Raw genomic sequence first — 22,165 nt, 5'->3', positions numbered from 1 at the left:
TTGAAGACTGAAAATCCAAGTAGGTGACCTGTGACATGGAACAGCCGCATCCTTGGGGTATAAAACAGATTCAAAATCTGACAGGAAACCCTAGCAGTGCTGGAAAGTTCTGGGTCTCGTCAAGACAGTGAGTGTGGTGAAGCGTTTGAAGATGCAGTAGACAAGTCCCCCAGAAATGTGAAAGGAGGATGAGAAAGCATTACAGAAACTCTGGCAGAAAGGGAACCACCTCCCCCTTCCCATCAGCACACCCCAAGCTGCGTTTGCTCAGTGAATCGAGTGTGTTCACTCATCCCTCTTACACTCTGCATCTGCGTAGACGGTGAGGCGTTTCACCAGCCCATTTTCATTCAGATATGGTGCCCATTTCTCCAGCTTTGCTTTCTTGTACAGAGTCACCTTCGTCCCCTGGCAACAGCGGGTCTCAAACTCTGCAGTGGGCAAGAGAGGTGGCAGAAAAATGGACTCCCTTGTATTCAGCCCCAGAAAAAAATAATTCAAGAGTGAGAAAACCATGGTCTAAGGAAAACCAGACATTTATTGATTGCATTCAGCTCCCAGTAAAGCTGCTCAGACCCTGGCTGTTGTACTTTAATGTTATAATAGTATAATAACTCTTTTATTTCCCAAAGCAGATATTTGATAATGCAGGGGCACTCCATTGTGCATAGCAGTAACAGCAAATCCATCCCAGGCAAAATCATTCAGCTAGCAGGAAAACACGGGGTGGGGGGGTGTGTGTGTCTGCGGAGGGGTTCCCACCCAGGACAGGACCATGCCCTGAGGGGCAGCATTCAGGCCTTCACCTACTTCACTGCTGTACCTTGTCCATCCTGAAGGGAGAACTCTTGAGTGAGATAAACCAACATTCAAAACCCATTAAAAGTTTAGTTGGGGGGCAAGCAAAAGGCAAAGGAAGAATAAATACCTCTGGGAGATATCTGAATTGGGTCTACCCACGTTGGTGGCATGTCAAAACTCCTGTTTTCATCCTCTGGTTCTTGCTGAAACAGAAGCAGAGATTTGCATTTTTGAAAGCTTCTCCCAGGAGGCATTTTGGTTCTAGAGGATGCAGTGCAGCAATCAGAGCTCAGCTTGTGCAAAGCTGCACAGGTCCTGGGGAACACAGTGGCAGAGTTATGAGAGCTGTGTCGGTCACACACAGCCCAAGGACAGAGGTAAGCAGCACACTACAGCTTACATAGAATGAGAACTTTACTGCATCCCCACACCCTCACTAGCACATCCCTTCTCGAGCCTAACGACATTCTCTACTTTTGGCTGGACAGGTGATGAAGGTGACAATCGTCATTCAAACTAATGACCAGCTTATTTTATGTAGACCTTGGAAAGTGCTTTGCTCCCCTGTTATGGTCACAGGCTGAGGAGAGCAGGTAACAGGAGGGAATGCCATGTAACTGGTGTTACTCCATCCTGCTGTGCTGATGCAATGCCTGCTTTATCACAGTGTTCTCCCACCAGGACAACATACCATTTTTGCTTCCAGTACACAACATTTTTTGCTATACAAGAGTACACACATTATTTCTACATTTGGCTGGTAACTCCACTTGGCAGTCAGGAGAACAGGGCGCTGACCAGCAGAGAAAGAGTATCCAGAAAAATTCCAGTTTGGGCTGTATGTTTTTTTAATTATTTCATCCTAAGGGTCAATACACTGGAGGCCTACGGACATCCCTCGCCACTTAGGACACCAGAAGTACCACCTGGGGTCTTGCTTCAGAAAGCATCAGAACTATTCAAGATTGAGAAGGATTCTGAAGTGCAAACCACAACTTAGCGAGAGCAATAGTGATCTGACCTGGAGAGGGCAGCAGGCAGGCAGACATGAGCAGGCCTAGAAACACACCAGTTGGATTCAGCATCCCCACCGCGGAGCAGCCATCATTTGGGTTACTCACCTCGTCATCCATGTCATTGTCAGGCAACTCATTTTTCTCCTCAGCATCTGCGACCAGCTGATGAGGCTTGTCGCTCCCCGAAAGCACAACCTCCCAGCGGATATTGTCACTCAAGTCAAAGACGAGATCCTAAGCCAAACAGAAGAAACCCAATTAATTACAGGGCACTCTGAAGGGCCTGACACTAAACTGAACGCTGCTCCTGCACCTCTGCGGTGCTGTGGACCCAGCTGGGTGTCAGAGAGTTAAAGGACTCTAGACAGACTCTGGATCTCAGTGAGGTGGGCTCTCAGACCCTTGGCTGGCTGGTGGGACCCCAAAGACTGCCCCTGTGCCTAGAACGCTATAGAACCTTTTCCTCACGGTGCCTCTGCCACAGATGATTGGAAGTTGCTGGAAATGCTTCTGCCTCCTTCCTTGGGTCACGCACGGTGCCAGGGTCATCCACACAGGCCTAATGCTGCTCTGACTCAGATCCTCCCCTCCCAAACTTTACATCAGCTGGGGACTAGCTGAGGTGTGGGAAGGGCCTAATCAAGATCTTTCCTGCCTTGAGCCATGCTTGACAGGTTCAAAATATCCTCTGCCTTAAAAGCTGTTGCTTGAGAGAATGGGTGTCCAGCCAGCCTTAAAAGCTGATGTTCTAACACTGTCATGCTTAACAAGTGTGATCCATATTTCCTAGCTCAGGGTCTGGGATGTCCTGGAGTAGTTCAGGAGTCTATGTAACCAGAGCAACATGACCAGAGACAACACAGGGAATGGTGAGAACTGGGATCACCACTGATCCTGGACTTCCCCAGGACTTGGGTAAGCCCAACTGTCCCTCCCAGGCACAGGGTCCTTAAGGGCTCATTACCTTGCAGCCGTTCCAGCAGTCCTGCATGTTCACCCAGTAGTTCCTGTGGTTCCAGACACTCTCGATCCCAAGGAACTGCTCATCCGTGGTGCCGTGGCTGTTTCCCGTGAAGGGGTTGATGAAGAAGGTCTCAGGCACCTCTCTCTTCCCAGACAGAACCAAAACCCATGCATGCACCCGTAAGCCATGCAAAGGGTCCCCCTTGGGCTTTTCCACTTCCTGTAGCGCAGAGGACAGAGCTGTAATTATTGCCATTTTACTGCCACTTTAGTCCAATCCAACAGCAATCTTATTCTCTCCTCTACCCACTTCTAAAGGTTTCCAGGCCCTCAATACTCTCCAGAAGAGTGAGGCAATACATATCCAGTACCTATTCCTGTGTCAGCACCCACTGTGCTCCCAGCAGCCAAGTGCACATGGCCATGATCACCCTGATGTGATGTGTGGTGACCTCCCTTCTTTGCTCAGCTATTACCTGTGTCTCAGCATTTGCTCCTGAAGTTTAGAGTGAGCTGGACCTTGCTTACTCACCATGACCACCTCCTCTCCTCTTTCCTTGTCCTTTTGAGCAGCTTCAGTTTCTGCCTTCTTTGCCTTCTTGGCCTTTTGCTGAAGTTCGAACTTGCTCTGCAGGTCTGGTGGGGACTTAATTCTATACTTGTTGGACTTCTTAATCTCCTCTTTTGGTACCTGCATCCACAAAAGCAGGGTATTGCTGTGAAACCCAGCAGGGATTAAGAGAAGGCAGAAAACGTATGGCTGACAGGTACCTCCCAGTTCCCATCCCTTGGCAGTTTGCAGTTATTAGACCTGGGGAGCAGGAATTCACTGAAGCCAAAGAGAGCTCGTAAGGAATCGTGGAAGAGACCACTCAAAAGATCCCTTTGGTGAGGTCCCTGCTTGATACAGACTGAAACCCAGTGTAGGCCTGAAGTCGTTTCCCCTAGCTCAACTGTGGAGCTCACTGGAAATGAACAGGCAGAGCTCACTGCACATCTCACCTCCTGTGGCTTCCTGAGCAGTGGACACACCTCCAGAGTCTCGTCCAGGGTGCATATCTCGCGGGTGGCATACCCGTGCACACAATAGGCATCATACCCAGCCCCGATCAGCATGGAGCACAGCAGCACGCTGAAGTCAAAGCAGTTCCCTCGCTGATATTTCAGGATGGTGGTTGGGGAATAGAGTGAACTGGGCTTGAAAGAGAGAGATTCATGTTCTCAGAGCTTGTCTTGTGCGGCTGAAACATACACCAGGCAGAGAGCAGGAGAAAGAAAGGGCATTGCCCATATCCCTGGGCTCTACAGCCATAGGGAATCTCTTATATAAAACGCCTATGTGAGCCACAGACACCAAAAGTCCCCTCCAAAGTGATCTGTGGAAATTCTGCCCCCAAATCTGGTAACAAATTTAACCATAGGGAGAGACGGGCAGAAAAATCTTATCAAACTACTGAAAATCTAATGCTAAGCACAACACTGGAGTGGGGCTTACCTCACCTCTAGCTGCTCTGTCTGCAGCCTTTCAAAGCAAAAGTCCCATCAGCTAAATTATAGTTGAGAGGAAGGATTATATTCCCTTCTGGCCCTCACCAGTGACCAAGGAAAGGGATCAATACACACATACCGCATATAGAGAGGTTCTACATAGACAATCTACTCCCAGATCTCAGACATCACCTTAGGTGGTCAAGGCAGTTTCTGTCTGCTAAATGGAGATACATTATCTGCAGTTGCAAAGTGCCAGAGTTCCTCTTGAGAGCCTTGGCTAGCATGGAGCTTGTGTAGGTTGTTTGGGGCACTCTGCAGAGCATCAGCAGTCCTTGTTAGCAAAGACTGTGCTTCCTTTGCTTTAGCTGATTCATGCCAGCCAAGAACTTGCTCCAATTCTGGCATCATCCCTTCTTGCCAGTCTAGAAATCTCTCTTTAGCCACCCCAAAATATCCCCAAAATTGGGACAGAAGTGTTTAGAGCCTCTAAGAACTAGTCACTGAGGTCAACCATCATCCCCTGAGCTTTATATGCTCCTTTGTTCCAAGGCATCGTGTCCTTTGGAGGGGAAGCTTGTCTGCCATTGCAACCTGCAGCAGACCAGCTGGTCACCTGGGGTGACTGAGAGCAGGGCCAGGCCCACTCTTGTTGAAATGGTGCTCAGTTGTTTGACAGGTACAGCACTGTACGTGAACTGGGATTACAGGTCCAAACAGAGTGTGAAGGGCCTGGGAAAATTGGAGGGTTGCCTAAGTAATGAGGGGATGATGGAGGGGTCAAAGACCTTTGTAATCCCAGCCACTGGGGCTTCCACGTTGTATCCTGCCAAGAGGCCCTTCTGTCACTTCTGTTACGGGGCTGTTTCTGACGGGACTGCAATCCCTTTCTTACCGGTGTGATAGGGGACTTGAGGGGCTCCATAATGAGGTAATCAGAGACAAAGCTGGCACAGCCATCCCAGTGGTACAGCTCTGTATAAGGCAGCAGGGTTGGCCTCACCGTTGTGCTCACAAACTTCTGCAGGGCAACAAGACGACTTTGGTTAGCCAACAGAGGCCTTGGCAGAGTCTCCTGTCCAAAGCCATCCCCTCTGGCCAACCCTGGATGCTGCAGCTCACGTTCAGGACCTCCCCAGAGCATATGAACAGCATCAGTAACCCTCCTTGCCTGTTCTGAGATGGAAGCTGCATGGAGTTGAGAGGCCGTCTGCTTGTCTGTGGCTAAAACTTCAAGCTCATCTCACACACATTACAGGTCTGATCCAGTTCTTCTCTTCATTTTCAAGCAAGACAAACAGCTACTGCCTTTTCTAGCTTTTACATCTTCCAGCATTTTTTGCCTTGCATGTTAATGACATAATAAATACTGGGGAAAGCTGGTCCAAAGTAGCAATTATAGATGCTTTGGAGAGCATCAAGTCCAGAACTAGAGAAAAGTTGTGCAGCTTGGGCTTAGTCTTAAAACCAGACCACAAACTTCCACTTTTACTTCCTTCCCTGTAACTTCTGAGAAGTTCAGAATAAGACCTAACTCTGTTTCCAAACTCCATACCTGTGGCTAAGCCTGATCCTTATCTATTCCGTGTGTTTCCTTTATGTCCATTTATGATTCTTTTATGTCCCTTTATGGTCGTTCCTGTTTCCTAAGGGTCGCTCTGCAGGGCTGCAAGCTGCCTGCAGCTGACATGGCACCACCACCATGTGCACAGTACAATGCACTTGTGGGTTTGGACAGCCGCGGTGTTCCCGGGGTGTTGTGCACTTGCTCAGGGTGCTGTGGGCACAGCAAGTGGGTTCCCATTCCCTTTGGCCAGGAGGGCTGCTGTCCTTCCCCAGTATTCGTCACTACAGAAGCCATGTGGCCCCCACGCTGTGGCCCAGCCCCACACCAGCCTGTACCTCAACGCCACACTCGTTGACCGGGTGTAGGAAGAGCGGCTTGCGGTCAGGGCAGATGTGAGTGTACTGCTGGAGGAAATGGGCAGCAATGTGCAGCAGCTTCTCTTCATTTGGGGAATTTGTCTTGTACGAGGATGGTAACTGAGATGTGTCAATGGAGCTCCAGTCAAAATCACTTCCAGGGCAGGAGGAGAAACACAGGTAATAAGCTGGGTGCAATTTGGGAAAGATGACCTGCTATCAAAACATGGCAAGGTCTCCCTGTTTCCCCGGGAAAAAAATGGGGATTATATCCAATGACATGATTCTGGCATAGCCAAGCTTCTCTGGAGTGATGGCAACTTGCCATATTCCCAGAGGCTCAGGGGATCTTTATATAGTGTCGTGACACAGCACTGAATGAATGCATATGAAGCAAATCTTACTGACATGTGCCCACTCTCAGACAAATACACCAGGCACATGAAACTCATTCACTCCGCTCCCTGTGCAAAAGGACCATATGTGCCATCCACACGCGTGCAGTCTCCCTGTGGGCCCCAAAGGGATCATCTCTGCTCATCCCAGTAACTGACAGACACACATGACTTACGGTACATCACTTGGGACACAGACTTGCTCCACAGACTCCTTTGTCTTCAAGTCCTCGAGTTTATCACTGATCTCCAAAGGCTCCAGCTCTTTGTCTTTTTGCTCCTCTTCTTCCTGCTCTTCTTCGTGCTCCTCTTCTTCACGCTCCTCCAGGACCTCCATTCTGCCTCCTCCTGTCACTATAGAAATGCACACACCAGGATGAATTCAGGGGTGGGACCCAGATATACAGCAACACAGAAACACTTGCATTCTGGCCACGGTGATTTAGTACAAGAGCATGGCTCAGGCAGCCAAAAGCACAATTCCCATTTCTGCAACAGTAAAGAGTGAGCACTGAATGTGAGCTCGGGCTGGGCTTGGGAAATAAGTGGCTGCATGTTCCTGGGCAGCTCAGCCTGGGGGATCTAAGGAGCCATTGAAGGAGGAATGTTTTTACAACCGATCTGGCACCTGACCCCAGCGAGGGGGAAGGACTGAGAGACATCAGACTATGAATCCTTAATGTAAAACAAAGTCTCTTCGAACTAATTCCGGAATGCAAACTGATTTCTGTATTTTAAAAAAGTTAATCTAGGAGGAAGGGTGGCCAAAGAGCCAGGAATCCATATTTTAAATAGATTGATAAGGGGAAGGGGTTTGTTAGAATTAGATGAATGAAATATGTAAACAGAGGCAGGCGTCAGGTAGTCTGTAAACCCTGATGTACCCAACAAACGGGGAACAGGGGAGGGAATTTGCAGCTGGGATTTGGGGTGGAGGTAAGCAGGGGCTTTTCGCCCTATTCCGTGTGCCTGCCTTTAGGTAGAACACCCGGTCTTGCAAAATCGTTAATAAAATATGCTTTGCTGAGAGATCCTGCCTGCGACTATTAAATTGCCAAGGCAATTGTTTCCTACATGGGCACCTGCACCCAGCCCGGCCGCTGCGCAGGGGCCTTGCAAGGACGGGATGTTTTGCAGCAGAGCCGGCAGCCCCCAAGGACGGAGGGCTGTTTATATTATTTATTTACATCTCAGGGAGGCTGGGGGCTGTTTGTTTTCCCCTCCCTCCGGTCAGGCTGACCCTGTGAGGAGCGGACAGCAGGAAGGAGGCACAGACCTTGCACCGCGGGTGGCGGGACGGCGGGTGTCCCTGGGCCCAGCACCGCACCCCGGCCCCCGCACCGCTCCGGCAGCCCCCCGCCGCCCCTTCAGCCCCGCGTCTCAAGGCCGGGCCGGGCGCAGCCGCAGCTCCCCTGCCCTCCCACCGCCTGCCCGGCCTCACCGCCTCCGCCTCGCCGTTGCTGCCGGCCCGCGCACCATGGCAACGCCCGCCGCAGGGCCGGCTGGAGCCGGGCGGGGCTGCGGGCTCCCCCAGCCTCCCCCTGCCCTACCCCCGGGGCTTACCCGCAGGGTCTCCTGGCACCCCACACACCCTGGCTGCCCCCGTGCCCTCGGGGGCTCCTCAGGTGCCCCAGCCCGCCCCGCCCTGAGAGCTCCCGACACCCGCCCCGGGCAGAAGGCAGCCCCCTCCGTCCAGAAGATTTTTGGGCAAAATGAGGGGGAAGCGGCCAAACCCTGCCCAGCAGGGTGGCTTCGCCACCAGCTCCTGGAGACAGAAAGGCTGCCCTTAAAAACCGAAAAACAACAACAAACAACCCCCCACACTACAAAACACATAAAAAAGCCCCCTCCCCGCCACATTCCTCATCTTTTTGTTGCTTTCTGAGCCTGTGGAGCTGCAGTGCCTTTGCATCTCTAAGTAACTCTGTGAAAGCTTCTCTCCCCATTAATTGCTTTGTAAAATACACATTGGAAAGTGTAGCTTCCTCACCCAAGAGCTGGCAGCAGGTGATGGCAGGAGGCCTTTTTTTTCTTCTTTTTTTTTTTTTATTTCTTTATTGCGAGTTCATTAGGCTGTAAGCAGGGTCAAGTGCTAAACACTTTGTTTTTTCTGGTTTTCATTGTGCTTAGGAAAAAAAATAGATGGAAAGACTTTCACATTTGCTCCTATGTTATGGTGACTGTAGCAATTAAAGCTCTGAGGATGCACTTAGTCAATATATATCAAGAAGCATCACTTTGAGTGATTGCTATTTGCAGCTGGTTACTGTTTCCCAAATAAAGCATGACAGGACCAAGCCCCCATCCCTCCATCTCCCACCAGTACTTCTCACCAAATCTTAGATGCCAGAAGTCACTAAAAAAATGCCAAAGCCAATGTACATTGTGGTTGCAAAACCACGCATGTTCAGTCCACGCAGTTATCTGGCCTTCGCGTGTGCCGCTGTGGTATCTCATTATTGCTGCGTCAAAAGCAGGTACTGAGAAACCAATTGGATGCACGAAACCCCATATTCCCGGGGATTTTGCAGATACTCCCCCTGTTTGTGAACCCATCGGGGCTGTGAATTGGGTCAGTGTTCCCAGGCCACCGGCTAATCGAAAAGGCCATCTATGCCGGAGGATGGACTTTCCTCCCCGGCTGCTGCTGAAGGATGCTCAGCTGGCTCTTGTGCAATCGGAGGCAGCGTGTTTGCGTGGGGGAGAAGGATGAGCTGCTGGAAGGCGATATAAGGCACGAGGTGTGGAGCATGAGAGCAGGAGCAGCCTGGGGCAGCAGCGGGTGGAGGAGCAGAGTGGCCTGGCGATGGTAAGTGGGCTGATATGGGTTACTGGGAAAGCAAGGATCCTTTTGCAAATCCTAACTCTTCAGAAGAGCTGTATTGGGAAGAGAGAAAAGGCTTTCCTCTTCAGGGAGCCTGGAATGATGCCTCAGCTGTGTGGTTTTACTCAAAGTACCTGTTCTTAGTGAAATGTAGCTTTATCACTGTCAGCACATGCCTGCAGGTCTGAGGTCTGGTTTCTCCCACCCCCTCTTTCTGGAATAGCTACCTATGTTCAAGACAGTATTTGACCCTTGTGTTAACCTGGAGCAGGAGAGGAGTTTCTGATCTGGCCTTTCGGGATAGGAAATGACTTTGTGCCATTAAACCTAGATTTTTTGAAGGACATACACTACAGAAATTATCACGCTCATGCTTGAGGGTCGGCTCTTTCTGAATGACTGCGAACATCTCCAGCGAGTATGCTGGAGTTAACCAGGGCCTGCTTGTTTTTACAGGAAAGGACTGTGAGATGCTTGCTGCTGGTCTCTGCCCTCTGCCTGGCTGGTGGTGAAGGCAACAAGAGTGAGTCTCCCGGGTCACAGATGAGTAGTATGGAAAGGAGAGGTCAAACCCTCACCTGATCTGTATCCAGATTCCTCATTCAGGGCACTGCTGAAGGCTGCTAAGGGAGGACAGCAAGAGGGGGGCTGTGGGGACAGGAACTGGGGTGTAAGAGCTGGCAAAATAGGTGGAAACTTCAGGGTCTCCATCCCAGCTACATATGGTGTATAACCCATGGAGATGGGCACAGGTGCTGTGAGGTGCCACCACTCTCCTTGCTAGCTGCTGGCAGGACCCGTAACTCTGATCCAGATTACAGCCGTGCTGAGGAGTTGTCCCAGGCTCTCAGTCACTTCCTCCCAGGCAAGCCAAGGTGGCAGATTCTTCCTCAGAAGTGTCTGCTCTGACTCTAGGCGAGGATCTCAGCCCCTGAGAGCTGTGCAGGACTTCATGCCATGGGGCGAGTTCGCTCTCCTGTCTCTCCTAGAGGAGATATTCTTGCTGAGTTTCAGCTTACTCACCTTTCTCTTGCTGCAGGTGAGCTGGTGAGCACACATGGCCTGAGGCAAGGGGTTGCCCTCCGTCTCCAGAGAAGCCCGAACACCTGCCTGCCAAACCCCTGCCAGCACCAGGGCGGCTGCCAGGTGATGGAGGACAGACCAGTTTGCAGCTGCAAACCGGGCTTCACAGGGACGTTCTGCCAAGGTAGGGCTGGGGATGTTGGTGAGTCCTCCTCACTCTGTCCACGGGCACCAGTGGGGAGGGTGATGGGCACGGTGCGCTGGTGTTGCCAGTTCTCTTCACCGCAGGCTCCAGGAGCACGTCCCAGGTCCTGGTTCGGGTGCATCCGGCCACCACCACTATGTCCTGACTGCACGCTGGTACAACGCCCAGCCACAGGCCATTTCCTTTCTCTCCAAAAGTCTTAATTCCTTAATTCTTTGGCTGTCAAGGTGCCGTGCCATGGTGTAGCCATGACAGGGCAGTGGGGCATGCTGTGGAGCACAGTTGCCTTCCAGTCTCAGAACAGGTACACACACTCCAGCACAGCTACAGTGAAGCCTCCCAGCATCCTCCAACAAGGCTGGCATGAGGATCTCTTGAGCTCAGTGGGACTGTGCCATCCCATAGCTGACCTAGGGCTCCTTCAGGCCTCTTCCTTATTGCTATTGCAGATAGCTTTTTCCTCCAGATGTGGAACTGAAGTTGGCCTGCGAGGAAGAGCACATGGAGATGATGGTGAGGAAGGAGGTGTTTGAACTCTTGAAAATCCCCCGGGAGCTTGTCCACTTGAAGAACCACGCATGCAAGGTCTCAGAAAGAGAAGAAGAGGGTGAGCTGTTTTTTGCAGCCACTCTTACAGGTGAAAACCACACTGCCTGTGGATCAAAAATTCAGGTGAGGATCCAGCAGAGCCTCTCTGCATAGCTCTGAAGCTGTGAGAGGAGCAGACATGCTGAGTGAGGACAGCAAGGGGAAGCTCTGGAGGCTTCTCCTTTAATATCTGGGTGCTGTAAAGTTCTTGTTCCCCTTGGAAGGCTTCCCTGGAGGCTGTGAGAAAGTTCTTCTATCTCCATCTAACCCCTGCTGGCAGTACATCTTGTCTTATTCAGCAGAGCATGGAAGTCTCAGTGTGCTCTTTACTAGCTGATAACAGCCCTCAGCTTTCTGGCAGCATCCTCTGAGCTCTACAGCCCTGGATATAGCCCCTTGGTCCCTCACATGATTCATGGGTCAGGGTAGGTATGGAGGAGCTGGTGCTCCAGCTCTGCATTGCACAGAAGGGCTCTCACCTGTGGTCACCACACTGACTCCTGCCTGCTCTGGGGGTGGTTGCCAGTAGCCCCTGAACATGGGTCTTGAGCAAAAACCCCAGCAGATATCCAGAAGGCCTGGAGCTGAGTTGCACATTCTGAACTGAAGCTTGGAGCTCTGTGTATGGACTTGGACATGGTCGGGAGACTTTATTTCTGTGTCATTCCAGCAAAATGGCTCCCATGTGTCATACTCCAACATCATTGAGTCAGAACAGGAAGCACGCGGGGGTGTCATCTCCCGGAGGTTTCAGCTGGAGGTGCATTTCTCCTGTGTCTACGCCTATGAGCAGGTGGTGAAATTGCCTTTTGCTCTCGCCCCTGTTGACAAGTGAGTGATCCCTCTTCACCTTGCTGCTGACAGGGTATGTTTGAGCTTGCGGAAAAATAGATGCCTTCAATGAGGTGATCTGCAAAGGCCCTGGGGAGCCACTAGAGAGCTCTGAGAGCAATGCCACATCAGGGTGCCTTCCTTTCTCTTCCCAAAATGGATTTTCAACACAAGGTTTAGGCCTGAAACCAGGATGGGAACTGGCAGATACCCCTACCAGGCCCCTGGGGAGGTGTAGGTTAGGACTCCCTGGGTTGCCTTTCTCTGGGTCAGTGGGAACCCCTGGAGCTCCTTCCCTCTGTCCATACATGGCACAGACATGCCAGCCAGGATGCAGCTTGGGGCCTGGCTCTCATGAGGCTCCATCCAGGAGCAGAGGCACATCCAAAGTCAGTGCACCTGTGCCAATGGCATGACTTGTGCTATGTCCTTCCTGCCTGCTTATTCTGCTTGTGAACTCTCCTCTCTTCCTCTCCTCTCAGGCTGGTGCAGTTCGTGGTCAGTGAAGGACACTTCAACGTCAGCATGAGACTCTACAAGACCGCCTCCTACCTCCAGCCCTATCACCTGCCGACCACTGCCATCCCTGTCACAGACACGCTCTATGTCCTGCTGAAGATAGAGGGACAGCACCTGCTCAAGTACTTCCTGCTGAGCGTTGAGGACTGCTGGGCCACCCCAAGCGTGGATCCCTACCAGGACATGCGGCACAAGCTCATTGAGAAGGGGTGAGTGGTGTGTCCCTGCTGCATCTGGTCTCCTTGTACCATGAGCACAATTGCATCTCTTTGCTGGGTGCTAAGGACAGGTTGCTGTGAGAGCAATGAGCAGTGACACCATCATTGCTCATAGGTGGAACCTATGGCAGACACTGTCATTTAATTGGTGGACCAACCCCATAGATGAACCCCCTAACCACTCTGAAGTGGCTCCTGGCCAGCTGGGTAGGCAAAGAGCAGGGAGGGGAGTGGGGAGACCTTGCTGGGATTTGCAGAGAGGTCTCTGCTGAAGAGTTTGCATTAGAGGTGGCTGCAGTCAAGCTGAAGCCCATAATGTGGGTATCTGGGAAGCAGGAGTCACAGCCAGGCTCACTCGACCCATGCAGAGCAGCTGTGGCCCCAGAGAGCAAGACATGAGCCAGCTCTTGTGCTGGTGGCAGTTCCTCTCTGAGCTGAGCACAATGCAGGGTGCCAAGGGGAGGCATCCCCACCAGCACCGAGACAGAAATAGTCCAGTTCAGCAAAGCTTGGGGGCTGCGCCCATCCCTCTGTGCTCTAGTGTCCCAGGCTGGGATGCTCCCACCTCATTTGCTGCCTGCTGACTGAGCCATCGTGTCCTAGGTGTCCCCATGATGAGACAGTGACATACCTGAATGCCATTGGAAAGAGCACTACTGCCAAGTTCAGCTTCCAGATGTTTCAGTTTGTTGGTTACCCTGAGGTGTTCCTGCACTGCCGTGTCCGGCTCTGTCTCCCTGATGGCCCGGAGCCCTGTGCCAAGGTGAGCTCTGTCGGTGGTCTGCACTGTGCAGGAACCTCCCAGAGAGGTGGTGGATGCCCCATCCCTGGAGACATCCCAAGCCAGGCTGGACAGGGCTCTGAGCAACCTGATCTGGCAAAGATGTCCCTGCTCATGACAGGAGGGTTGTACTAAATGGGCTTTGAATGTCCCTTCCAACCCAAACTGTTCTCTGATTCTATGCTCTGGGGTCTTGACAAGTCCCAGGCTGCAGCCCAGAATGTGCCTCTGACAGGGGGAGACCACCAGGACGGCTCTTGTCACCCAGAGTGGGCTTCTTCCCTGCCCTCTGGTTCCATCACCTTTCCCTTTGCTTTGTTGACAGCAATGCCCCAGGCGCTGGAGGAGCAAGCGGGCGCTGGCAGATGACTACAATAAGATTGTCTCCTACGGGCCCATCCACCTGCTGTCTGCTTCTTCCTTGGCAGCAGAGGCCCGCCATTCCAGAACTGATCTACAAGGCCAGGGCGGTACGTATGTCCCTCTGGGGAGGGCAGGAGCTGCTCACAGACCCTTGCAACAGTGTGAGCAATGCTAGGTTACTTAAAAGGGCTGCTAAAATCACTGCCCTGCACAGAAGCATGGAGCCTTTCAGGTGTCATGGCCATGCATGGCATGCTCCAGAAGCCAAACCTGCACTGAGGGGTCAGTTCTGCATGAGCAGCTCCGTTCCAGGCACAGGTCAGGCTGAGCAGGGGAGCTGGGTGGGACAATGTCACCGTTTATTGATGGGACCAGGAACCGGAAGGCTGTAGGTGCAGCAGCCCAGGTGAGGAAGGCTGGGTTTTCACACTGGACCTCTGCATCAAACCAGCAAGGCAAGCTCCTTCTCAGCACTGAATTCAATCCAGGGGATCCGAGAAGGTCCAGGGCTGGGGGCTAGCTCCCCTATGGCATAGCTCAGGCCAGGCATGAATGCCAAGCTAAATGGAGCCTCTGGGCAGTGGGTGGAGGCCTCTGGTCAGGCCAGGTGGGGTGACCAAGTCCTGTTGGTGCCTTCAGGGTGCCGAAACACTCCCAGTTCCCGTGGCTCTTACCCTTCAGAGGAAATTACCTCCCCCAGAGATGCTGTGCCAGGGATCAGCACCGGCTGAGGGCACCCAGATGTATAACCAATCTTCCTCCTCTTCAGCAGGACCCAGCCTGTGGATCCCTGGGGCCATCATCCTACTGTGTGCCTTTGGTGTCCTCACCATGGCTGCTGCGGCTGTCAGCGCCAGGTGGCGAAGGATGTAGAAAACAGCTGTTTCCAAATAAATGTGGCTGTAGCAGAGAGGCTCTCAGCTGTGTCTTTAGAGTTTTTCTAGGGGGAAGGAGGCGATGATTGGATGCAAACGTTGCTTGAAGGATGAGTCACATCAGAGTGTTTCTGTTCGGTGTAGCATCCCTAGGACCTTCTTATTCCCTCCTGGCCCACAATCACTGGACTTGAAACATGTACCCAGGGATGAGAAATTAATTCCTTCTGCTTTCCTCCTCCCCAGAGAGTCACTCAGGCACGTGGGAAGATGGAGGTACCCACACGAGATACTTGCTGGACTTTGTGTGGTTCTGTGAGACACAGATGCAGCATGAGCAGAGAAAGGGCTGCTCTGTGCCTGCATGCACGTGTGTACATACACTTATCCATACACATTTCTTCCTTCATTCATGACAGATCTTTCATTCGTCACAAGTTGCCAGCAAGGTTTTTGCCCATCAATACATCCCTAATATAAAGCAAATAACAAACAATATTTTAAGCATCAAACACTAAACCCATAATGCTCAGACATCTGGCAGAGATTTAATACTAAGACACAGAGAAGGAGAAGACAAGTGTTTTCCCTGTGAGGCAGCTGTGTGTGTCCATTTGGCTGAAGCAGGATGTCACCACAACAACCATTGCTGGTCCCAGAGGGTGTTTTGCAGGAGAAACATACCGCAGGTCCCTGCCTGGAGAGCTTGGCCCTGCTTCGTTCAGAGAGGACATATTGCAAAGAAGTTCATGGGATTCCTCTTTTTTTGCTAATTCCCAGAGCTGAACATCCTGAGTCTAGGCTGGAGCAAGTTGATCTTCCCACCTCCAACAGCAGGAAAACCCATCACTGGGCTGGTCCAGCACCAAAGGCCACCTCCAGTGAAGAGTGGGGTGGCTCCATCCTAGCTGATGGCTCCCTCCTCACCCTTGCAAGAGCCCCTGGGGAATGAGATCACAAGCACTTCAAGATCATGGAGGAGCTGCAGCCCAGAGGGACTTTGGCAGAGGGGTGTCTCCAGAGCTCCTTGCCCAAGACAGGCCACTAAAAAAGAAAGGGCTGAAGCAAAGAGCCCTTCTAAGGTGGATCATGCCCACAGAAGGGTAAACTGAGGCACAGTAAACTGAGGTCTTGTCCTCTATGGGGGAGCTGCATCCATTAGGATCAAAGCTTGCTTGCAGCAGGTGCATGCACAGGCAGGGAGGGAGGTTGAGCCAGCAGCTAGTCCTGGGAGACTGTGGTGGTTTTGTTGTGTTTGATGATGTGGGTGAGGGAGCCAGTGGTCTCCTTCGTCTTCGGGTAGTAAAGAACGACCAGCCAGATGAATATGAAAATTCCTGAAGGGAAAGGAAGGCAGAGACTCAGCAGCAGCAGATGGTGGGAGACATCCTGCCAGGATGCTGCTGGCACTTCCCTGCTGCTTTGAGGGAGCTCCCCCAGCTCACTCCTGCTCCTGCAGGAGGGTCTCCCCATGCTTCAGGGTGAGCTATTTGGCTGGGACATGCCCTGGGTGGATCACGTCCCTGTTCCTCTACTAAGGAATGGCTTCCTTGGAAGAAAACCACCCTCATTGTAGTGAACAAGGTTGGAAGCCATGACCAGCTCCATGCTGGTGGCTGGGACCTGATGCTTGACATGCCTTGCCGAAGGAAAGGACATGACAGTGCTGGGAAGGTGCTGGTGCCTTGGGACCCCTGGTCAACCCACTGCCAGGCTGGCTCCTGCCTCCTCCATCTTCCCCACCAGAGCCCAGCAAGCCCAGCTCAGAGCTGGCCCTGACCTTGGAGAGAGTTGAGGATGGTGAAGAGGTAGAGCATGAACATAGAGGAGTTGCCGTAGGTGAGGAACACCAGGGCCCAGGTGGCTCCCAGCAGGCAGAAGAGCCCCATTGCCACCAGGGCCACCTTCCAGGTGTTGCGGTCCCCCTGCACTGTCCCTGTGTCCCGCAGGCAGCAGATCTTCTGGGTCACTACCCCAAAGACAGCCATGTTGAAAAGGAAGATGAGGCCAAAGTAGCCGCAGTTGGTGATGTAGTGGACCAGGAGATATTTGGAAGTGATCCAGCACCTGAAAAGAGACAACTGCGGTTTCTCCAGCAGCTCTGCCAGCTGTGGCAGCACCCATGGGAGCCTCCCCATGGGGATGTGTTGGGGGATGCAGGGACACCCTTGTGCTGGTGAGGTTTGCCAAGGCCAAGGGAAAGCAGCAGGATAGGGATGTGGATCCATCGCCCTAAGGTTGCTCAGCCTGGGGAAGCTCCAGGTGAGCCTTGCATGTCCTTCCGTGACCTGGAGGCCTGTGGACATGACCAAGGGGGCTTGGCAGCAGAAGTGGTGGTTGCCACAGATGTAGAAAGCTCCTGTGTTGTAATCAGGATTAGGGAAGTGGAAGCATGACATGAAGCCAAGCAGGATGGGTGCAACCCCCACCACCACGCTCCCAGCAGGACCAGGTTACCGCTTCCCATGCCAAAGGGGCACGTAAGCACTGTGGGCAGTGGCACACGCACAGGTGGACTATGACTTGGTGGTCCGTGGTCTGGATGCAGTATTCTCCATAGCTGCCAATGACTCCTGCCACCCCCACCACAAATACAGGGAAGCCTGGAAGGACAAGAGAGACACATGGAAGAGGCCAGAAAGGCAAGTGGTGGGCAAGGTGGTAAGTTTGAGGTCTCTGCATGGTCCTGGATGTGATGACCTCTGGGTAGATGGGGCTTAGGGACCTGCACAAGGGTCGCAGGGTCACAACAGTCACTGCTGGGACATGATGTGGAAGAAGTACAGTGCTGGGCAGCAGGACTCAAGGTGTCTCTTAACCTCTCTGTGGGATCATCTGCTCCAGGGTGCCCTAAGGTGCCCATGGAGGGCTGGCAACAGGGTAACAAAGACCCTGGAGGATATCACCTGCTCAATGAGCAGGAGGCTGGTCCCCAACGGGATGGAGGGTCCCTGTGGGTGCTGCCCTGAATTTGCTACACCAAGCCCATATAAGACACTTCTCAGCCCTGACCACAGCATTTGGAAGAGTTGTGGGCAGGACAAGGGCTTGCTCGCTCTCTGCCCGTCACTGCACCACCCCGTTCCCTCTCCGCTTGTAACCCACTGTCCGCCGCTCCCCCCAGCTCTTGCCCAGGCTCGTGGTGCTCACCCCAGCCCACCAGGCACAGCTTCAGCAGGTAGTGGTGGATGTAGGTGCCAAGGACCTTGACAAAGAGGAGGTAGAGGTGACAGCCCTCCAGCGCCATCCAGGTGAAGCAGCAGAGCAGGCAGTAGTGGGTGACCCCCCCCAGCACCTTGCAGGTTGCTGGCTGGGTCCCACCAGAGAGCCCACTGTTGAGCAGGAAGGCCAGGTTGAGGAGGAAAAGGCTGCCCACAAGGTTCATGTGCAGGCCCAGGTTGATGCGGAGAGTCTCCTCGGATCTGAACCTGCACCTGAGCATCCCCAGAGGGAGCAGAAAAGGTGTGGGTCACAGCTGAGCAGTGTCTCATGCTGTATCACAGCAGGTTCATGCAGAGACACCACCATTTCCCCAGCCTGATGAGTATCTGGGACCTTCTGGCACATCCTACCTTAAGAAGATGCAGAAGGCAATGGTGAAGATGGAGAAAGCCATGGCTACCCCGCAGCCAGCGGTGGCAACAGCCATCAAGACTTGTGCCGTAGACCTGTCCAGAGCTGGGTTCTACCAAACATGTACACATTGGGTTAGACAGGCCCTGTACCAACCTAGAAAACCTGACTGCAGCTACCAGAGCCACGGGGCTGACAACCCCAGTGGGCTGCTGCAGGGACCCCACACAAGCCCTCTGGTCTGTCACCCCAGAAGGTATTTGGAGGGAGCTGGGTGGTGGTGGCTCAGAGGAGATGCTCCCTGAGGTGGACTGAGGGAGGGGTGAAGGCTAAGATGGACCACCATGAGCACCTCCCTGGGAGCCTCTATCAGGAGATGGGACCCCAAGCCTTGCTGTTCCAGAGCCAGCACTAGCCTGGGGGCCATTTCCACCCTGTTCCCACTCTGCTGAGCTGCTGCCCTCCTGAGCTAGGACTGGGCTTGATTTTGGGACCTGGGCTTGCCTGGGACCAGCTACAACTGTCCCTGTGCAGCTACTGGTGACACCTGAGGGGCCGCGGAGAAGGGGCAGGCAGTGGGATACAAGCAGGAGATTCAGGGAATGGGTTTGTCACCAGGAGTAGGGTGAAAAAGGTGAGATGATCACAGGAGCAGATTGTCCCCTTGTCCTCAGGCTGTGTGACACATCCGCTGCTGCTCCAGCCTCCTGCCTGCCCTGTGGCAGACATGGTGACAGCCATGAGTGTTGGGCACAGCACCTGTGCCTGGCCCCCTGCCCAGTCCTGGTGAGGACCATACCTTTGCTGGCATCCCAGAAGACACATTGTGGAGTAACACCCTGCAGGAGGGACAGCAGCATCACCCAATGCCACAGTGAGCGGCACTGGAGGAGAGATGGAGGGAGGACATGGCTCACTTACGTGTGGCAGCTGCCTGTGGGCAAAGGTGAGCTGCACAGGGTCCTGCAGCCTGGAGATGCTCGTCTCTCCCACCGTGATGCCCACCACGGTGTTGTCCAGGACCTGCCCTCTCTGGTTGAGCTCCTGCATGGGGACAGTGCTGCCTGAGCCCAGGCGGTGTGTGGCAAGGGTTGGTGGCTGGAGAGATGCTGGCAATGCCAGCTCATACCTTGAACATGCCAAGCTGGTGGATGTTGAGGACTGTCACCACCACACGCTCTGTCTGGCTGCTCAGGGACTGGAATATCTCCTTAGGAAGCTGGATTTTGCCTGCCTTCCCCTTGTCTGTCATGTTCAGCGTCGTGGGGGCCTGCGGTGGAGAACAGCAATGGGGGGTTGTTTGCTGGTAGCGTCACCTCTCTGCTCAGGACCCACCAGCCCTGGTCCAGGCACAAATTCAGCCTAGCCTGGGTGGGTTTTGCTCACCAACATTATCAGGAGCCCCAGGGGCAGAAGGGGAGAACCTCATCCCCAGCACCCAGCAGGGAAGGGGCAGAGCTGGGAGCAGTTCCCAGGGGAGCCCCAATCCACCATCACCCCATGGGACATGAATCATAGAATCATAGGACAGTTTGGGTTAGAAGGGACCTTCAAAGGTCATCTCATCCAACCCCCCTGCAATGAGCAATGACATCTTGCAACTAGATCAGGTTGAGTCTCCTGGGACATCCAGAGAGAGCCTGAGAGTGGGTAGGAGGTGCAAATCCCACAGATTCCTTCTCTTCCTCTTCCTCCTCCTCCCTCTGCCCCCCCACCTGCTGCTGGGACAGCTCCGGAGGGAGAGCTCTCTCCTCCCCATCACCATTTGACATGACTCCTTGCCAAGGGATGGTAAAGTTGACCTGGGTCCATGGAGCAAGTTGGAAGAAGAGCACGCCATGGCACGCCAAGCCCCGGGGCAGGGTTCAAGGGATGCTTGGAAGGCATGGAGCTTTCCGAGCAAGGGAGAGGGCTACATCTCACCTCTGTGGGGGAAAAGGTGATGAGGACATCATGGGTGACAGCCCTGCTGATGTTCAGGAGCAGCACCTTCAACCCAGCCAGCCCACTGCGTAGCCCCGGCCCTGCCGACTGCAGCAGCCTGCGGGGCAGAAGGGCTGTGGGAGAGGGGGACATGGGGGGCTGAGCCCCCAAACCCCACCACAGCCACCCTGCCCACTACCTGAGCCAGCGCTCCCGCAGGCAGGCACACGCGGGGCTCCTGGAGCGCCCCAGCTCCTGGCAGTGCCGGGGCAAATCAGGGCTGAGGGTCCCATCATCGCGCTGCTCCAGCTCCACCAAGATGTTGCAGCACCAGTGGTGCTTGTCACCCCGCCTCAGGGCTGGGGAGAAGGGGACCAGGGTGACCACTGGGTGCCATGGCACTGGGTGGGCACCGGGGGCGAGGGCAGGGATGGGAGGGACCACTCACCAGCACAGCTCTCCTGTCCCCTGGCAGCATCTGGAAGAAAAACACGTGGGGAAATGAGGCGAAAGCCCCAAAATCTAGGGCCAGTCCCTTGGATGTCCCTTGCCCACAGGCTTGAAAGGAGCAGCCCTGAAGTCACATTGGCTTCCAAAAGCAGCTGGACAGGCATTGGGGCTGGTGAGGGCAAAGCCACCATGCCTGCATTGACATGTCACCACGTCCAGTCCCCTCAGGGTGGCTCACAGGAGAGACCCTGGGCTGCTGGTCCAGGGTTTTAAAAGAGCCCCCAGCAGCAAACAACCCCCCCTGCTCCACTCACCTGTGCACATCCCAGCAGGGACACTCCCTTCTGGCCTGGCCACATTTTGGGGTGAAACCCCGCCATGGTCTTTGGGTCAACCCTGTCCCATGGGAAAACCCACCTCCAAGCCCAGATACCCCCCATGCTGGGGGGGTCCATGTCCCTCTCACCCACCACTCACCAGGCAGCACCAAGAGCAGCAGAACAGTTACTAGAAACGGGTTCATGCTGAGTTGTGGGGTCTCCTGGCTGTCCCTGGCTGTCCCACGGTGCTCTGCTCCTCTCGTCCCGCTGGCTCTGCTTCTCTTTGTGCCCACCCAGGGCTTGTAGCTGAGTCAACAGCTGTGTCTTCATTTCCCTTCTGCCAACCCCTCGCGCCTTCCTGTGGGTTGGCAAGTGACCTCCTGCTCCAGCTCACAGCAACGGCAACAACCGTCAGAGCCACGTCGTTTCCCCCTTGGCCACTTCCCCCAGCTGACTCGGGGATATTTTCTTTCCCCTTTTTACCTCCATCATGCCAGATCCTTGGCTGATGCCCCTCACCAGCCCAGTGACATGTTGGAGCATCCCTCTCCCAAACTGGACAAGTCACCAGGAATCGCTACGAGCTGTTGGGGATGAAACATCCCCCTCCTGGTAAGGTCTACCTGCCCCAAACAGGACCTGGGGCTGCATGGAGGGAGATGAACTGCATCCAGAGCATCATCTGGAAGGGGGACTGGTGGGATGGCAGACATGGTGCTGCGCTTGCAAGTGGCACAAGTAAAGGTTTAGCCAGTTGACTAAGACCAGGGACCAGGCAACCCATTTCTCATTACTTACATGGTTGCACTGGTGGATTTGCCACCAATGGATTCACAAACAGGAATGGAGAAGGAGCTGCACTTCGTCCAGCTGGCCAGGTAGATCAGCCAGGAGAGCCACGGTCTGCCTGGCCCCACAGCCACCGAGGGAGACGATTCCCATCCTGCGAAGCCTCTCTCTTCGTATTCCCATCCTCCCTCTTTGCTGGGTAGCAACATTCCCCTGAGACCACAGCAGTTTCCCAAGCCATGGTATCTCCCTCCGTCACCTCAACCCCCATGGCACTGGGCTGCCAGTGCTCTGCCA

General features: G+C 53.7%; 3 protein-coding genes across 13 annotated transcripts in view; 1 reads left to right on the top strand and 2 right to left on the bottom strand.

Annotated features, from left to right (window-relative positions):
• DRC7 (dynein regulatory complex subunit 7) overlaps positions 1–13,553 on the bottom strand; it is a 21,650-nt gene extending 8,097 nt beyond the window's left edge. For 2 of the 11 annotated variants that reach the window (XM_082062471.1, XM_082062473.1), the window contains exons 1-10: positions 8,577–10,355; positions 6,763–6,940; positions 6,171–6,345; positions 5,164–5,289; positions 3,783–3,977; positions 3,313–3,471; positions 2,782–3,000; positions 1,923–2,051; positions 929–1,004; positions 303–431 (exon numbers count right to left, since the gene is read on the bottom strand). In XM_082062471.1, coding sequence (XP_081918597.1) covers positions 303–431; positions 929–1,004; positions 1,923–2,051; positions 2,782–3,000; positions 3,313–3,471; positions 3,783–3,977; positions 5,164–5,289; positions 6,171–6,345; positions 6,763–6,923 — 1,369 coding nt within the window. In that variant the 5' untranslated portion in view covers positions 6,924–6,940; positions 8,577–10,355. Of the gene's footprint in view, positions 1–302; positions 432–928; positions 1,005–1,922; positions 2,052–2,781; positions 3,001–3,312; positions 3,472–3,782; positions 3,978–5,163; positions 5,290–6,170; positions 6,346–6,762; positions 6,941–8,576; positions 10,356–10,433; positions 10,495–13,425 lie in introns of those variants that run through there. The other 9 variants (XM_082062465.1, XM_082062468.1, XM_082062469.1 and 6 more) reach the window with 9 other exon arrangements.
• On the top strand, positions 10,359–15,725 carry LOC309444552 (pancreatic secretory granule membrane major glycoprotein GP2-like). Its single transcript, XM_082062484.1, has 7 exons — positions 10,359–10,617; positions 11,105–11,310; positions 11,897–12,057; positions 12,540–12,785; positions 13,398–13,557; positions 13,901–14,045; positions 14,711–15,725. The coding sequence occupies exons 1-7, from the start codon at positions 10,368–10,370 to the stop codon at positions 14,809–14,811; spliced, it is 1,269 nt and encodes a 422-aa protein (XP_081918610.1). The 5' UTR covers positions 10,359–10,367; the 3' UTR covers positions 14,812–15,725.
• On the bottom strand, positions 15,340–22,165 carry ADGRG3 (adhesion G protein-coupled receptor G3). Its single transcript, XM_082062483.1, has 13 exons — positions 21,237–22,165; positions 20,758–20,787; positions 20,509–20,668; positions 20,310–20,427; positions 19,516–19,656; positions 19,308–19,430; positions 19,186–19,225; positions 19,002–19,102; positions 18,386–18,498; positions 17,964–18,247; positions 17,323–17,416; positions 16,594–16,880; positions 15,340–16,150 (listed from the first exon to the last, which is right to left on the bottom strand). Exons 1-13 carry the CDS (start codon positions 21,280–21,282, stop codon positions 16,035–16,037), a joined length of 1,653 nt encoding a protein of 550 aa, XP_081918609.1. The 5' UTR covers positions 21,283–22,165; the 3' UTR covers positions 15,340–16,034.

The sequence above is a fragment of the Streptopelia decaocto genome (genome assembly GCF_964273445.1).
Source record: "Streptopelia decaocto genome assembly, chromosome: 11".
In the NCBI taxonomy this organism is placed as follows: Eukaryota; Metazoa; Chordata; class Aves; order Columbiformes; family Columbidae; genus Streptopelia; species Streptopelia decaocto.
Note: the sequence above shows the minus strand (reverse complement) of the source record. Positions and strands in the feature narration are given on the sequence as shown.